At 44.6% G+C, this 16,085-nt stretch overlaps 1 protein-coding gene across 9 annotated transcripts in view; it reads right to left on the reverse strand.

Annotated features, from left to right (window-relative positions):
- The window catches only part of LOC127447113 (syntaxin-binding protein 5-like), a 261,085-nt gene that overhangs the window by 60,142 nt on the left and 184,858 nt on the right, over window positions 1–16,085 (reverse strand). For 6 of the 9 annotated variants that reach the window (XM_051708703.1, XM_051708697.1, XM_051708701.1 and 3 more), the window contains exons 17-20: window positions 14,765–14,890; window positions 12,930–13,081; window positions 10,545–10,613; window positions 9,169–9,234 (exon numbers count right to left, since the gene is read on the reverse strand). In XM_051708703.1, coding sequence (XP_051564663.1) covers window positions 9,169–9,234; window positions 10,545–10,613; window positions 12,930–13,081; window positions 14,765–14,890 — 413 coding nt within the window. The remainder of the gene's footprint in view (window positions 1–9,168; window positions 9,235–10,544; window positions 10,614–12,929; window positions 13,082–14,764; window positions 14,891–16,085) is intronic. The other 3 variants (XM_051708704.1, XM_051708702.1, XM_051708699.1) reach the window with 1 other exon arrangement.

Below are 16,085 nucleotides of genomic sequence, written 5' to 3' on the forward strand. Positions count from 1 at the left end.
TGGTCATTTGCCTCAAATTAAATCTCTTTCAAGCTTCTGTATATTCTTACTTGCCATGTGAAAATGTGTCATGCCAATTGTGACAACAATGGTTCCATATCTGTCACTCACTCGATGTTGTGTCGATGTAGTGACACTAGGGGTCACTCTTGGGAGCCCCAAACACCTCTGCTTTTTTTTAAAAAGGCCAATGAGAATTGGCGAGTGGAATTTGCATGCCACTCCCCTGGACATACGGGTATAAAAGGAGCTGGTATGCAACCACTCATTCAGATTTTCTCTTCGGAGCAGAGCGGATTTATTAATTGAAGCTGAATTCATCCGCGAAGTTCTTTCACCTCATCTGCTGGATTCTATGGCACATTTCAGCGGCTTCTCCCACTCTGCACCTGTGGAGTGCAGAGAACGCCCCTGGGCGCTTCGGCAGAACAACAAAAAGAGTATATTCTAAAAGAGTATATTTTCTTTCTAAAAGAGCAGTACACATGGAATGTCTTTTTAAAGATGCCTTTCCGTTTGTGTGTTATTCCTGGTTGCGGTCCTTATCTCTCCGCTTCTGACGGCCACGATCGCTGTCTTACATGTCTGGGCACTGCCCACGCGGAGACATCGTTTGTGGATAGGTATTGTCCTCATTGCGAGAACATGACCATGGCAACGTTGCGGTCATGGCTTGCATTCGTAAGAAAGCAAGCCACCCCTGCAGCTCCCCGCCTTAGTCCTTCTACCTACGAGTATGAGGCCATGCCGGTTAGCACTAGGGGCGATTTGGGGACATCAATGGGACCACCTCCGCCGGGTATCCCCCCACGGACCTCCCATTCCCCAGCACACTCGCTTGCCCTGGTCAGGCGCTCGGACGAGATCGCCGGCTCTTCTCAGGGCGAGTTCGACATCTTGTTCGGAGCCCGGGAAGAAGGCAAGTTATCGAGCGCAGCATCGGAGTCGAGCTCGTCCAGTCGAACGCAAAGGCTTCGACGGGTCTTCCTCCTTCGGGAATGGTCGCCCAGTCCCAGGCCGACACGGAAATGACGGACATGCTTTCCTGGGCGGCCGCAAGCGTCAGGCTAGAGTGGAACCCTCCACTCTCCCCTGAACCCTTGCGGCTCGATGATTGGTTCCTGGGCTCGGGGCGCCGCCCACGGCCACGCCCTGCCCCTGTTTCTTTCTTCCCAGAAGTGCACGAGGAGCTGACAAGATCATGGGAGGCACCTTTTACTGCCCGGTCCCAGTCTTTCAGCCCCCCGCTCTCACTACCCTCGATGGTGGAGCGGCCAGGGGGTATTCGGTGATTCCCAGGTGGATAAGGCGCTCGTGGTGCACTTGAGTCCACAGAACACCGCAACCTGGCATGGGCGCCCGAAGCTCCGTTCCAGGGCCTGTAGGTTTACATTGTCCCTGACGGCTAAGGCCTCCGGTGCCACTAGACAAGCCGCCTCCGCCCTGCACGCCATGGTTCTCCTGCAAGTACACCAAGCCAAGGCGCTAAAAGAACTGCACGAGGGTAGTTCTGACCTGGGATTGATGCAGGAACTGCGCTCGGCGACTGACCTCGCTCTCCGGGCAACGAAGGTCACAGCGCGGTCTCTCGGGCAGGCGATGTCCACCCTGGTGGTCCAGGAGCTCCACCTTTGGCTCAACTTGGTTGAGATGCGAGAGGCTGACAAGGCACGGTTCTTGACGCCCCATATCCCAGGTTGGTCTGTTCGGCGACACTGTCGAGGACTTTGCCCAGCAGTTCTCGGTGGTGACGCGGCAGATGGAGGCCATACAACACATCCTGTCCCGGTGCGGCTCAAGACACCGCACCCCTTCTGCTCATCGCCAAGGGCGTCCTCCTGCAGCAACAACACTCCCCCGTGGCCCGGCCCTGGCGTGGAGCCCAACGCAGGAAGCAGACGCCACCCGTCTCATGGCCGGCCACTAAGAACCCGAGGAAGGCTTTGAAGTGCCCCTGAGACGGGCGACCCAGGGGCGAGGAGACCCGCTTCTCTGGAGCAGGTGAGCAGACCACTCCATCCCCCAGTGGAAGGCCAGGAGGAGAATCTTTGGTTTCATTTTTATTTAATTTCGCCACATGTCCAAGAGGCTGCGGTACCCAAAATTTCAACAGAAGAGCGGTTTTCTTGTTCCCTGGGTCACATGTCCGGTGCGCACGGCCGTCGTCACGACCACCGTCCACCATCCCATCTTTGCAGGGTTGGCGCTCCAGCGGCGGACCCCCCGCCCCTGTGCGCCCAGCTGTGGCACAAACATGCCCACATGGGATTGGTTCCGGTGGACTACGGGGACGAGACTCCTCCTCCCCCCTCCTCAGCCAATCTTATGGTGGGCGGCAGGAGCCAAGTAAGTGCTTCAATGTCCCTGGACTCAGCACAGCCACAGGGCTCGAATCCCCTCAATGTGGCACCTCAAGCTCTGCCTCGCCACAAGGCCCCACCCGCCGGTATGTCTGTCGTGATCATTCCCTTGGTCCCCCTCGCCCGGAGTTTGGGCACATGGCTCACGCTTTCCAACCCATCGCGATGGCTGACCCGGACCGTCCGACTCGGCTATGTGATTCAGTTCTCCAGGCGCCTGCCCAGGTTCAGCGGCATCCGCTTCACCTTGGTGAAGGGCGAGAATGCCGCTACCTTGCGTGTGGAGATCGCTACCCTTCTGCGCAAGGGCGCAATAGAGCCTATCCCTCCAGCTGAGATGAAGAAAGGGTTCTACAGCCCTTACTTCATCGTACCGAAGAAAGGTGGTGGGTTGCGACCAATCCTGGACCTGCAAGTACTGAACCGGGCTTTGCACAGACTCCCATTCAAGATGGTTATGCAAAAACACATTCTAGTAAGCATCCGGCATCAAGATTGGTTCACGGCAGTAGACCTGAAGGACGCGTACTTCCACATCTCGGTCCTACCTCGACACAGACCCTTCCTGCGGTTTGCCTTCAAAGGCCAGGCATGCCAGTACAAGGTCCTCCCCTTCGGCCTGTCCTTGTCCCCTCACATCTTCACGAAGGTCGCAGAGGCAGCCCTTGGCCCGCTAAGGGAAGTGGGCATCCGCATCCTCAACTATCTCGATGACTGGCTAATCCTAGCTCACTCTCAAGAGTTGCTGTGCGCACACAGGGACCTCGTGCTCTGGCAGCTCAGCCGACTGGGGCTTCGGGTCATCTGGGAAAAGAGCAAGCTCTCCCCGGTTCAGAGCATTTCTTTTCTCAGTTTGGAGTTGTATTCAGTCTCGATGACAGCGTGCCTCACGAACGAGTGTGCGCAGTCGGTGCTGAACTGTCGGAAGGCTTTCAGATGGAGGACAGTGGTTCCACTGAAACTTTTTCAGAAGCTCCTGGGGAATATGGCATCCTCAGCGGCGGCAACACCGCTCGGGTTGATGCATATGAGACCGCTTCAGCACTGGCTTCAGACTCGAGTCCCGAGATGGGCATGGCGCCGTGGGACACATCGTGTGGCCATCACGCTGATCTGTTGCCGCCTCTTCAGTCCTTGGACTGATCTTGCATTTCAGGGGTTCCCCTAGAGCAGGTCTCCAGGCGTGTCGTGGTTACAACAGATGCCTCCAAGACGGACTGGGGCGCCACATGCAATGGGCACACAGGCACTGGCTCCTGGACTGGCCCGTGGCTGTGTTGGCACATCAACTGCCTAGATTTGTTGGCAGTACTGCTTGCCCTGCGGAGGTTCCGGCCGTTGATCCAGGGCAAGCACGTGTTGGTCCGGACGGACAACACAGCGACGGTAGCGTACATCAACCATCAAGGTGGTCTATGCTCCCATTGCATGTCACAACTCGCCCGCCGTCTCCTCCTCTGGAGTCAGCAGCACCTCAAGTCGCTACGATCCACTCACATCCTGGGCGACCTCAACACCGCAGCAGATGTACTGTCATGTCAGGTTACCCTCAGGGAAGAGTGGAGACTCCACCCTCAGGTGGTACAGCTGATTTTGAGTCGATTTGGTCGAGCACTGGTTGACCTGTTTGCTTCCCAGGAATCCTCCCACTGCCCGCTTTGGTACGCCCTGACCGAGGCACCCCTCAGTACAGATGTGCTGGCACACAGCTGGCCCCATGGACTATGCAAATAAGCGTATTCCCCAGTCAGCCTACTTACACAGACCCTGTGCAAGGTCAAGGAGGACGAGGAGCAGATCATCGTAGTAGCACCCTACTGGCCCACCCAGAAGTGGTTCTTGGATCTCACGCTCCTCGCGACAGCCCCCCCTGGTGAATTCCCCTGAGGAAGGACTTTCTTTCTCAGGGACGGGGCACCATCTGGCACCCACGACCAGACCTCTGGAATCTCCACGTCTGGACCTTGGACGGGACGTGGAAGAACTAAGCGGCCTACCACCCCTGGTGGTAGTCATGATCATTCAGGCTAGGGCCCCCTCTACGAGGCGCCTGTATGCCTTGAAGTGGCGTCTGTTCGCTAAGAGGTGATCTTCCTGACACGAAGACCCCCAGAGATGCGCAGTTGGATCGGAGCTTTCCTTCCTGCAGGAGAGGCTGGAGGGACTGCTGTCCCCCTCCACCCTGAAGGTGTATGTAGCTGCTATTTCAGCTCATCATGATGCAGTAGATGGTATAAGTACTTGGGGAAGCATGACTTGATCATCAGGTTCCTGAGAGGCGCTAGGAGGTTGAATTCCTCCAGACCACGCCTCATCCCCTCGTGGGACCTCTCTGTAGTCCTTCGGGGTCTACAGGGAGCTCCCTTTGAGACCTTGTAGTCAGCTGAGCTTAAGACTGCCCTCCTGATTGCGCTCAATTCCATCAAGAGGGTAGGGGAACTGCAGGCGTTCTCTGTCAGCGAATCGTGCCTGGAGTTCGGTCCAGGTTACTCTCACATGATCCTGAGACCCCGACCGGGCTATGTGCCCAAGGTTCCCATGACCACTTTTAGGGATCAGGTGGTGAATCTGCAAGCCAAGAGGAGGCAGACCCAGCCCTGGCGTTGCTGTGTCCAGTGCGAGCTTTACGCATCTATTTGGATTGCATACAGAGCTTTAGAAGCTCCGAGCAGCTCTCTGTCTGCTTTGGTGGACAGCGGAAAGGAAGTGCTGTTTCCAAACAGAGGTTCGCCCGCTGGGTCATTGACGTCATCGCGATGGCATATCAGGCTCAGGACGTGCCACCCCCTGCGGGGTTACGAGCCCACTCTACCAGGAGTGTGGCAGCCTCCTGGGCCCTGGCCAGTGGCACCTCTTTGGCAGACATTTGCAGAGCAGCGGGCTGGGCAGCACCCAACACCTTTGCGAGGTTCTACAATCTCCGGGTTGAGCCGGTCTCGTCCCGTGTATTGGCAGGCACGAGCAGGTAAGTTCCGGGACAGCTGGCCGGGTGTACCGCTTGCGCATAACGCCTTTCCCTTCCCTTGAGGTGAAGACATGCGCTCTTGACTCCCATTCATGTTCACAGACTGTGATCCCTGGATGAATTTCCTCCTTAGCCCTCTGGCAGTTGAGTTTGCGGATAAACTCGCTGCCGGCCCAGTATGTGCACTAATGAGCCCCTGTACTGAGGTAGGTTCTCCACATGTGCTGGTTCCCCGAAGGCAACCCCATGTTATATCTTCCGCAAAATCGTTTCCCTGTCAGCAAACTGCGTCTTCCTTGGATAGAGACCCCTCTGCCCCTGGTCGCCATGCTCTGTAGAAACTCCTCCCCCTTCGGGTAGGACCTACCATGGGACCTCTCCACATGACATACTTCCGACAAGACTCGGTAAGACCATGTGACATATTCCACTCAAAATACCCCCCCCCTTTTGGGCCGGGTGTGGTCTCCGTGGTGTCTTCCCCTTGGGAGTGACACCCCCCGATGCAGACACTTATGGCTCCCAGTCGGTTAACAAATTCCACTCTTTTTGGGGAGAAAAGAGAGGGAAAGAGGCCTCAGCTGGGCTAGACTGTCCCTATCGTTGGGCAGTTGACTTGTTATTGATAGACCGTTCGATGCTCATAAGAGCTTTGGGGGAGGTTACGTGACGGCCTGGTGTGCTGGTTACTAGGCACACAGCGGTCTGCCCGTCACACACCACCAGTTCACGTAACACAGTTCAGATAGTTGTGGCGTTTTGTATAGGGACCCCTAGTGTCACTACATCGACACAACGTCGAGTGAGTGACAGATAGGGAATGTCCTGGTTACTTTCGTAACCTCCGTTCCCTGATGGAGGGAACGAGACGTTGTGTCCCTCTTGCCACAACGCTGAACTACCTGCTGAAATGGCCGGGACCTGGTCTCGGCTCCTCAGCACAAAACCTGAATGAGTGGTTGCATACCAGCTCCTTTTATACCCGTATGTCCGGGGGAGTGGCATGCAAATTCCACTCGCCAATTCTCATTAGCCTTTTTTCAAAAAAGCAGAGGTGTTTGGGGCTCCCAAGAGTGACCCCTAGTGTCACTACATCGACACAACATCTCTTTCCCTCCATCAGGGAACGGAGCTTATGAAAGTAACCAGGACGTTCTCACATGCCTTGTAACCAATCATGACATGCCAAATAAAACAAAAAGTATCTAGAAGCGTGACAGGAAAGCTACGGCAAAGAGCAAGTTTTTCAGTGAATAACAAATTACAATTCTGTTTCTGTCTGCTACACACTAAGAAAGTGTATGGCTTCAGAAGACTTGGTATATGTCACAAAAGTTGCATGGACTACTTTTATGGTGTTTTTATTGTGTTTTCTGTATCTTGGAACTTGACAGCCATTGTCACTGTTTGTTTCTTTGAGCAGTTTGAACATACTGTAACATATATTCTTTTGTGTTCCATGGAGGAAAGAAAGTCATTCAGGTTTGGAATTGCATGAGGGTGAGTAAATGATAACAGCAATTTATTTTTGGGTAAGATTTTCACTTTATATGTTCAAACCTGCTCATGCTTGATATATAGCCAAATTTCAGATGTTAACCTGATTTCTCCTCTCTATCTTTCAAACCACAAATGTCAGCCTCTGCTCACTTTCCCAAGCGACTTCTGGCTTTCAGGCTGACTGCTAAGCTGGGAGCTGGGAAAAGAAGCAGAGGCTACACCTGCACTGAGACATGAGAGAGACAGACAGCAAACTTTGTATTCTTGAGACACTGCACAAAATGTGCCTCTGATTTTTCAAACAGCAGTACATTTATAAAAAGATACAATGGAATAATTCATCCCCTAAAGAGTCAAAGCCTTATTGAAACACGTCTTCTAAATTAAGAGTCCTATTTAGATCCTCAAGGACAAGCAATGTTGCTGCTCTTATATTCATGCTGCTGTGGCGATGCAAATATTGAGTAAACTCTGTAAACATTATCATATCCTCATAAAAATTCAGCACAGGTTGTGATAGCTTTAAGGAAGAAAAGAGAAACAAAGGATGAAAGATACTGGAGGTAAGAGAGTAGAGGGAAGAACCTCCGGGGACTGAAGATCTGTGCTGTGGAGAAACAGACAGAGGACCGAAGAGAAAAAGAAAAGGAAATAAAATGCAGAATGAAGGTTCCGTGAGTCTTTTTGTTGTAGGAGGCTTTTATTCTTAAATCTGCATTGTTTTTTGCACCACTAGCGGCACCAAAGGTTTTAGAAGTTTTAAATTTTTCACAAAAAAAGTAGTCAAACTCAAACCATTGGTTAAGGGGCCAAACTAAAACCATTTGTTAAGGCAGATGTTGACATGTCTCTGCACATTAAACTGGGATAGGAGAAAGTTTTTCAGTAACTGTTTTCATCAGGGGAGTAGGGTTTTGCCTCTTCTCAGTAAATATAGATGTGTGGTTTCAGTAGTGGGAGTGGTCATGAGTGGTTGTGGCTACCAGTGGTGTAGGCATGGACAGTAGTGGGTGTGGCTATCTGAGGTAGGCTTGTTCATGAGTGGGTGTGGTCTATAGAGGTAAGTGTTACAAATCACATGTGTTACCAACAATGGGTCTGTTTGGCCCTGTCCCAAATGGCACACTTTGTGTGTTCCTGCCAAGCCCACGAGACCGTAGGGTGTCCCATTTGACATTTTTACGCTCTAAATCTGAGGGGTGCTCATGCGCACTCAATGTGCCCTTCAGCTGAGCCCATATCAGTGAAAGCTCAACAGCGGACTACTAACTAACAGTCCCCGCTTCTAATCCTCTTGACCAATCACAGCGGACTGGAGTTTCCAAGACAGAGGAAAAAACATGGCGGACGAAGTGATGTCAATTGCGGATTAAATATTGATTTAAATAATCATTTTTTCCTGATTGTCAATGACAGATAACATGCCTTTCTTGTGTATATAGTATCACTTTTTAGTCTGATGTGGTTCAAAACTTTGTTTTACTCAGTTTTCCACAGATGGAATTAGGGGGAAGAGGAAGTTATGAGGAAGTTTTACATTCTTAAAAGTAAGTAATCTAACACTAAACCTTTGTTATCGTTGTTTCAAAGAGGATTTTAATTTTATTGTGAGTCTCTAAAATATTAAGGCATGAGAGAGTATTGTTCTGTTCATAGCTGTAGCCTGTAAGATTGCTTATATTTATTGATATTGCAATGTTTGGAATAATGGCGATATTTATACCTGCAAAACTGTGACTGTGTATATAAATCTAATGATTTTTCGATCTATTGCGGTGTGTGAGTCATATGTTCTAATTTATATACATTTGACTGTTTTAATCACCTGCATGCAACTATACAGGTGTCTGAATCATGATTATTTGTTCTCAAAATATTTGAAAAGATGGGGTTTTGCTGTTGTTGTTATATGTGTTAAATTATCTAATGCTTTAATGTCAGTGTGATGCTTGGAATTATTTAATAAAAACAAATACAAGAGTTAGTTTTAAGTGTTTTCCTTTACCCTTTCGATCAATGCCATGACTTTTCAAATAATAATGTATAACACTCTGTGTATGAAGAACATAATGTATAAAAAAGTGTAATCTGATTGAAGTCTGTCCCAAATGCACACTTTTATCACTCATGCCCCCTCAAGGACTTGCTGACTAGTGCCTCATCAGTCTGCACTCACTTTCGTCACCAAAGTCTGGACTCAGAGGATTGCCGAAAGAGCTTAGGATTCCATTTTGAACAGGGCCTTTATTTGAAGGCAGGTATGGTCATAAGTGGGTGTGGTTGTTCAATGTACGTGTGACCAGGGAGGGTGTGACAATAAAAGATATGAGTGGGTGTGGTTACCTGAGGTGGGTGATTTGCTCCTCTCTAGGTCCAAAGACACCTGATTATCAGAAAGCTCCGTAAGGCCTGCCATGGAGGAACATGGAAAGACAGTTAGAGGAAGCAGATCCAAATAATCACTGTCTTCAATTACCACAAAACACATTTGCATGCATCAAACCACCAAAACAAATAGCATGGTCTGGGGCACCATCATGATCCTTGAGCAATAAAGGAAGATGCATTTTTTGTCCATATGCTCATAACATATTTAAATTGTATAAATTTGTATCCATGTTCTGGTTATTTTACTCCCGATGGCTGCACTGGTGTAAGCTATTCAAATGCTAAAGTAACTTCAGCATTCACTCCAGTAACATACATTAACTCCAGAATCAAGATGTGCACCAACACCACCAACAATTCCGTGCATGTGAGTGTGTATGCAGGAGAAAGAGAAAAAAAAAAAAAAAACATTAATTGTGATGTTACCCAAGGCATGGTGGTAAAAGTATAATAAAGCCACCACTGCAGCAATTTCAGTCACTTCAGGAGTGTGTGCATGTGAGCGTGTGCGTGTGCGTGAAAGCTAAAGAACCAAAGTTCTTCTGAAAAGCGGAGCGTTAGTAGATCTCGCTGAATAAAGAATGCAATGACAACAATTTTATGATTAAATATTATAATTACATAGATGAATGCAGCCTCATCTTCACAAACACATGACAAAACCATCAGCTTCAACCATGTTCAGGGCAGAAGCATGTTTTTGTATAAGACACAGAAATTTAGGGGCACGCTGTCTATCAGAAACATGTAACAGTAAAAAATTTAATTCACTTGAATTCACTTACAGTACATTCAATGTTAAATTTAAGTGGCAAAAGTCAGCTTCCAATGCTTTTGTTAAATTGATCTTTATATAACCATTTTGTAACAACAACAACAACAACAACAACAACAAAAAGACTGATTTGTATAAAAAAATACACTTTTTTTTCTTTTCAACAGGACCTAATTTTTTATTTAAATGGAAACCAGCATTTCATTGTACAGCATTTTTTGTTTTGTTTTTACTTCTCTTTTAAACAGTGTGGGATCTGATAATGTCTGAAACTTTGTCACAAATCAATAAAAACACTTAGCAAGGAGACAATCAAAGATTAAAATTGGATGTTTAGATGTCCTCATGTATACAAATTCAGGATGTGTATTTTGTAACAAATTAATTGAAGTACTATAAGTACTAACAACTCATACTTAGGGAAACGTGGTATGTTAATTCTACCTTTATGAACTTTAGCAAAACAATACATATGAATTTACAATAAATGACATCCCATTGTCTCTGCTTTGCCTCCTTGCTGTTGTGCTACCCTTTCACTGCAGACTTGACTTACTCTGGTAGGAAGTACGGGTCCGTTTCTTTGAATCTGAATAAAAGCTAGACAGGCCACGCATGCAAAAGTCTGCAACAGCGCCCCCATGCCCCAGCACCGCCACCCACAAGAGGAGAGAAGGAGTGAGGGAGGAAAAGAGGAGAGGAGAGAAAAACAATACAGGCTCAGAGTGACTAAAGGTGTGTGACTGCAATCCAAGCAGGACCCAGTGTATTGAGGGAGAAAATTATAGAAATTAAAGAAACCAAGAAAACAAACGTTAATCTTCAAGTTTATTTTTTTTCTACCAAAAACAATGGAAAAAAAGGCAGAAAACAAAGTTAAATATTTTTTTTTTTTTTTTTTTTTAAACGATTTGATTCTGACTTCTGTCAAAACACTTTTGACACTGAAACAAAACGGGTGTATTTGTGTATGAGTATAAAGCACAGATACATTTTGATTAAATGAGATGTAATGCAAATGATTTTGGATATGTTTCTCTATAAATTATTCTTTTAATTTACCTCTGTATGTGGGCAGAGACAAATCATATAGAACACCGAAACTGCTCACATAACCATCAACTTCTCCACAACATTGCCTACACTCAAATATAGTATCTAAAATAAAGCCATCACGTGAGGTTACAATACCATTGGTGGTCGTTGACCGTGCTGAGAAATCTGTGCGGGAATGGTTGGCAATCTTACTGTACGAAACCATGTTCTAATGGAAATGCTACTAGTACAGCAACTCAATGTGCTCAAATGTTCAGCCTGATGATGACAATGCACCTTATGAATGCATCTTTTGCTTTATTGATTAAAAGAAGCATCACTCAGTTAACAGCATATACAGTGTAAATTGCAGCATCACTGATATACAGTATGTGAAGAAAGATTAAAGAGTGCAATCCATGATTAAGAGTGAAAACAAAGGTGCAGTTCTGTCCCTTCATGCCATCTGATGGGAAAAAAAGAGAGAGTGTATTGAATATAGAACTCACAGTCACTCTTGTATACACACAGACACTCTTTTACATTCTTTATTCACTCACTGTCTTTTATATCAGAGTGAGACCTGAGTGTGTGGGTGAGCGTTAAGACGATCTATCTCTCTTTTTTTGAGAGCTTACAGAAGCTACGGATCAAAATCACTCGTCGACCACAATGAATGACATTTCTGCCCTCCACTGCATCTCCATGTCCACTCAAAGCTGCTCGGTTTCTAAAGATACGGCTGCCTGAACAAAAGGAGGGAGAGTGACTGCTTTGAAATGAGGAGCCAGCATGGCCGCCTCCCTGCAGCTCGCTTTTGATGAAGCTCTATGAAAACACATCTTCATCTCCAGCCCTCTTACTTTTGACAACTCCTTTCTCTGCTTCATCCGTTTGAGAAGGTGAGCTTGAGTAGTAGGGTAGGAGGAGAGAGAGAGTAGGTTGGGTGCAGTGAGATCTGTGTTGGATTAGTAACAGAGAGTCCGTACGGCAGGTTTCGCTATGTTCTCTGTTAGGAGTCGTGCTCAAGCAAAGACTAACAGCAGAACAGAGATACAATGGATGGCATGCAAAGAAGGCAACAATGAATGCTGTCTGTCCCATGCAGTTAAAAAGAGGGACTGTGAGTGTGTGTTTGTGTGTGTTGTACTTAGCTATAGTTTTTGGACAAATTTGTTCCCTCTATCTGACAAAACCTCAAAACATTTGAAGAGATCCTTATTTGAAAAAACAATTCATAAAATGTATAAATAAATATTTATATTTTTAAATCTATTAGTTAGTCTATATTGCTTATAATTAGCTTTATATATATATATATATGCTGTATATATAAAGTCTATAATATGTCCTCATTTAGATAGCTAAGTAAACATGTATCTATGTTTGTGTTTGTGTGTGTGTGTGTGGGGGGGGGGGTGGGGGTTGGGTGGTTTACGAGGACTTTTTTTAGGTTACAAACTGGTAATTACAAGGGTATTATGCTATAAATGTGGTTTATGAGGACATTTCTAGTGTCCCCATAATTCAAATCACTTAAAAACATACTAAATGATGTTTTTTGGAAAATGTAAAAATGCAGAAAGTTTTAGGGCTAAGGGATAGAATCTATAGTTCATACATTATAAAAATCATTATGGCTATGGAGAGTCCTCATAATGATAGCTGCACTAACGCGTGTGTGTGTGTAAAATGAAAAGACATTTACAGGCAGTGACAGAAGTTAAAGACAGTCCATGTAAAATATAGTTAAAGGCAGTACCATGGTTGCAAAGTTTTTGATATGCTGAGCATGTTTGCAGATGCATGCCAGTGATGTGTGTGTTTACAGCTGATGCTTATTTTATAGCTTTGTTACAGAGAAACAGACTGTATTTTAACAATTGTGGGATATATTTATGTGTACCTGATGTGGACTGCCGGTTCTTGCGAGGAGAGCGTGTTAGGCGCTGGAAAGGGTCTGCAGATCCATACAGTTCCAAAGTGCTCATACACAGCAGAACAGTTTTCTGCAGGTAGTCCACAACTGCTACACCATTGCAATTACCAAAAGCCAACCTGTATAAACAAAAACATACACAAGTCATGGATCCTACACAATCACATTCAACCACACACAAGTATCATGTGTCTTTTTTCATTTGTTAAAAGGAAGTACTTTATTTTTATTTTTAAATTAATTAACAATGGACACTGTCTAGCAGAAGTTTGGCTTTTATTTTGAAGTTGTTTTGAGTCAGTGTCATACTTTTGTATCCTATTTGTACCCTGGTTTGTCCAGATGTTTCTTGGTAAATAGTCTTGTTATGGCCTTAGCCTCTGTGTATTTATAGTCCTAAAGTTTTCTCTGTCTCTGTCTTGGTGCATTGGTTTTGTTTTGTGAGTTTTGGCGTATTTCTGAAATTTTGTTTGGTGAGTTTCGGTGTATTTCTGGAATTTTGTTTAAAACTAAAACTGCACTTGGGTTTAACCTACCCAGGTAAACTATGGTCATATGCATGAGGTGGACAAAACAAAAATAAAATGGCTTAGCATCCAGCATCTAGGCTGGATGTGTGCCTCTGGTTCTGTGGAACACAGTTTGAATGGAATTTCAGTGTGACATTTAATCTGTTGGACTGAATTCAAAGTCTTTTTGGCCATTGTAGCCAGACATTACCATGACAACCTTTGATCTCATAATAATGCATTACTGAGTGAGGTCTCATGTGGTTACGACTGAATCAATTTTATGATGGAACCAGGTTAAATAAAACAAGAGAGGCACAATTGTATGGGTCAGAGAGGAAGAGACATGAAATCTTTAAAAAAAATACAATGGTAGTACGTTTCAGTGACGGTAACTGAAGGTAGTCCATGGTACTTTGCAGTACATCATGATACTTTTTGATTACCATTTCTAATGGTGCTTTAAGGTACTTAATATGGCATTTGGAGTCCATAAAAACCTTGGTATTACCATGGTATATTTTTATGTTAATAACATGGTATTTTGTAAGAGAAAGTAGATAACAGAATAATAAAGTAGATAAAAAAGATTCAATATAAAGGAAGAAAGAATACAATGCGAATGTACACTGGCAGCCAAAAGTTTGGAATAATGTACAGATTTTGCTCTTATGGAAAGAAATTGGTATTTTTATTCACCAAAGTGGCATTCAACTGATCACAATGTATAGTCAGGACATTACTAACATGAAAAATTACTATTACAATAAAAAAATATATTAAAAAAAATCAGAACTTCTTGAACTACTTCAAAGAGTTCTCATCAAAAAATCCCCTACTTTCAGCAATGACAGCTTTGCAGATCATTGGCATTCTAGCTGTCAGTTTGTCCAGATACTCAGGTGACATTTCACCCCACGCTTCCTGTAGCACTTTCCATAGATGTCTTGTCGGGCACTTCTCACGCACCTAACAGTCTAGCTGATCCCATAAAATCTCATTGGGGTTAAGATCCATAACACTCTTTTCCAATTGGTTGGAGTGATGGCTGCTGGAAATGGGGCCTGTTTAGATTTGATCAAAAATGACTTTTTTCAAATAGTGAAGGTGCTGTTTTTACATCAGTAATGTCCTGACTATACTTTGTGATCAGTTGAATGCCATTAAAGTACCAATTTCCTTCCGAAACAGCAAAATCTGTACATTATTCCAAACTTTTGGCCACCAGTGTAAAGAGTGAAGATTTTATTGATTGAATCAAATTGATGACATAAAAGAAAAGGGAACACTTACAGGCCATAGGCGGAGTTTAAATCCATGCAGGTGATTTGTTGTGGTGGTTCTCCATCAACCCACAGTAATTGAACCACAAGCTCCGCCTGGTATCCAGGAGGCATTCGGATCATACGATCTTTAACCCTGAGAGGAAAATATTCAAAGTTAAAACACCTTTTTATCACTATGCACTGCAAAATTTTCTTGATCCATGAGATCATTGCGTGTGGTGTCTAAATGTTGATTTTGAGGCAATTAGATCTAATTTATTATATTTTTAAAAATTTTAATTTCAGTTTTGCTCAAGGTCATTAAATCAAACATTTTTTAATAACTGTCTAATAAGTGAAAGGATAGTTTTTGGGGTTAAAAGGGCTAAAGGCCTCTTTGAAACACAGTTATTTATTTATTTATTTATTTATTTAAGTGGGGGGAATTTATTTGTTCTTAAAAAAATAATCATTTCAAAGTGGGCTCATATTGACACAGACGAAGCAGAGAAAGGAGTTGTCAAAAGTAAGAGACCCAATTACAATGGAGATTCATTTGCTTGTAGTATACTTGAGATGTTATAAAATGCTAAATGTGTTTGAAATTAACAGAAAATTGTGCACCCTTTTCTGGAGTAGTTATTTTGAGAAAGGATTATCTTAATTTGTTACTCAAAAAAAAAAACTAAAAAAAAACTTGCTGTCTCAAAATTATTCGCATTAGTTGACAAATTTTACACTTTAACAATTGCCCCCATACTCTATCTACACAATATCACAATTCACTCCCAAGTGTGGGTTAAAAGGCTCCCTCACCACCTTTTTATTTGATTTATTTTTATGAATTTTAATCAAAACAACCTTCCGTTATTATTTCTTTTCCCACAAAATTATGTTGCTCCATCAATATAAAAATAAAAAAGAAATAAATTTTTTACATCTTGATACATTTTGTGACCAGAAAAAAGCAAATTTTCCTCAAGGTGTGCCTTTAGCCCCATTGTACCCTAATTCAGTTGTAATTTAACTTCCTGTAGCCTGAATAAATGTAATATATTCTATCATCTAATGTGCAAGCAAGTTTGTCTTGTTCCCAGGGCTTGGCTCACCGGCCACCGTGGCTAATGCTGTTCCAAAGTCACTTGCCACTTAGCATTTTCAGTAGCCAAAAATAACCCACATAATTAATAAAGGTAAACTGTAGACTGTAACTGCATGCATTTGTTTGGACACAGGCCTAATGAATTACTGCAAGTAATCTCTTGGAATTTCTGAAGGCAAACATTGCCAGTTAGAACAGGAGTAGGATAGAACAGGATGACAAATGTGTCAATAATTTGTTCATAACT

Source organism: Myxocyprinus asiaticus, chromosome 10 (assembly GCF_019703515.2).
Source record: "Myxocyprinus asiaticus isolate MX2 ecotype Aquarium Trade chromosome 10, UBuf_Myxa_2, whole genome shotgun sequence".
In the NCBI taxonomy this organism is placed as follows: Eukaryota; Metazoa; Chordata; class Actinopteri; order Cypriniformes; family Catostomidae; genus Myxocyprinus; species Myxocyprinus asiaticus.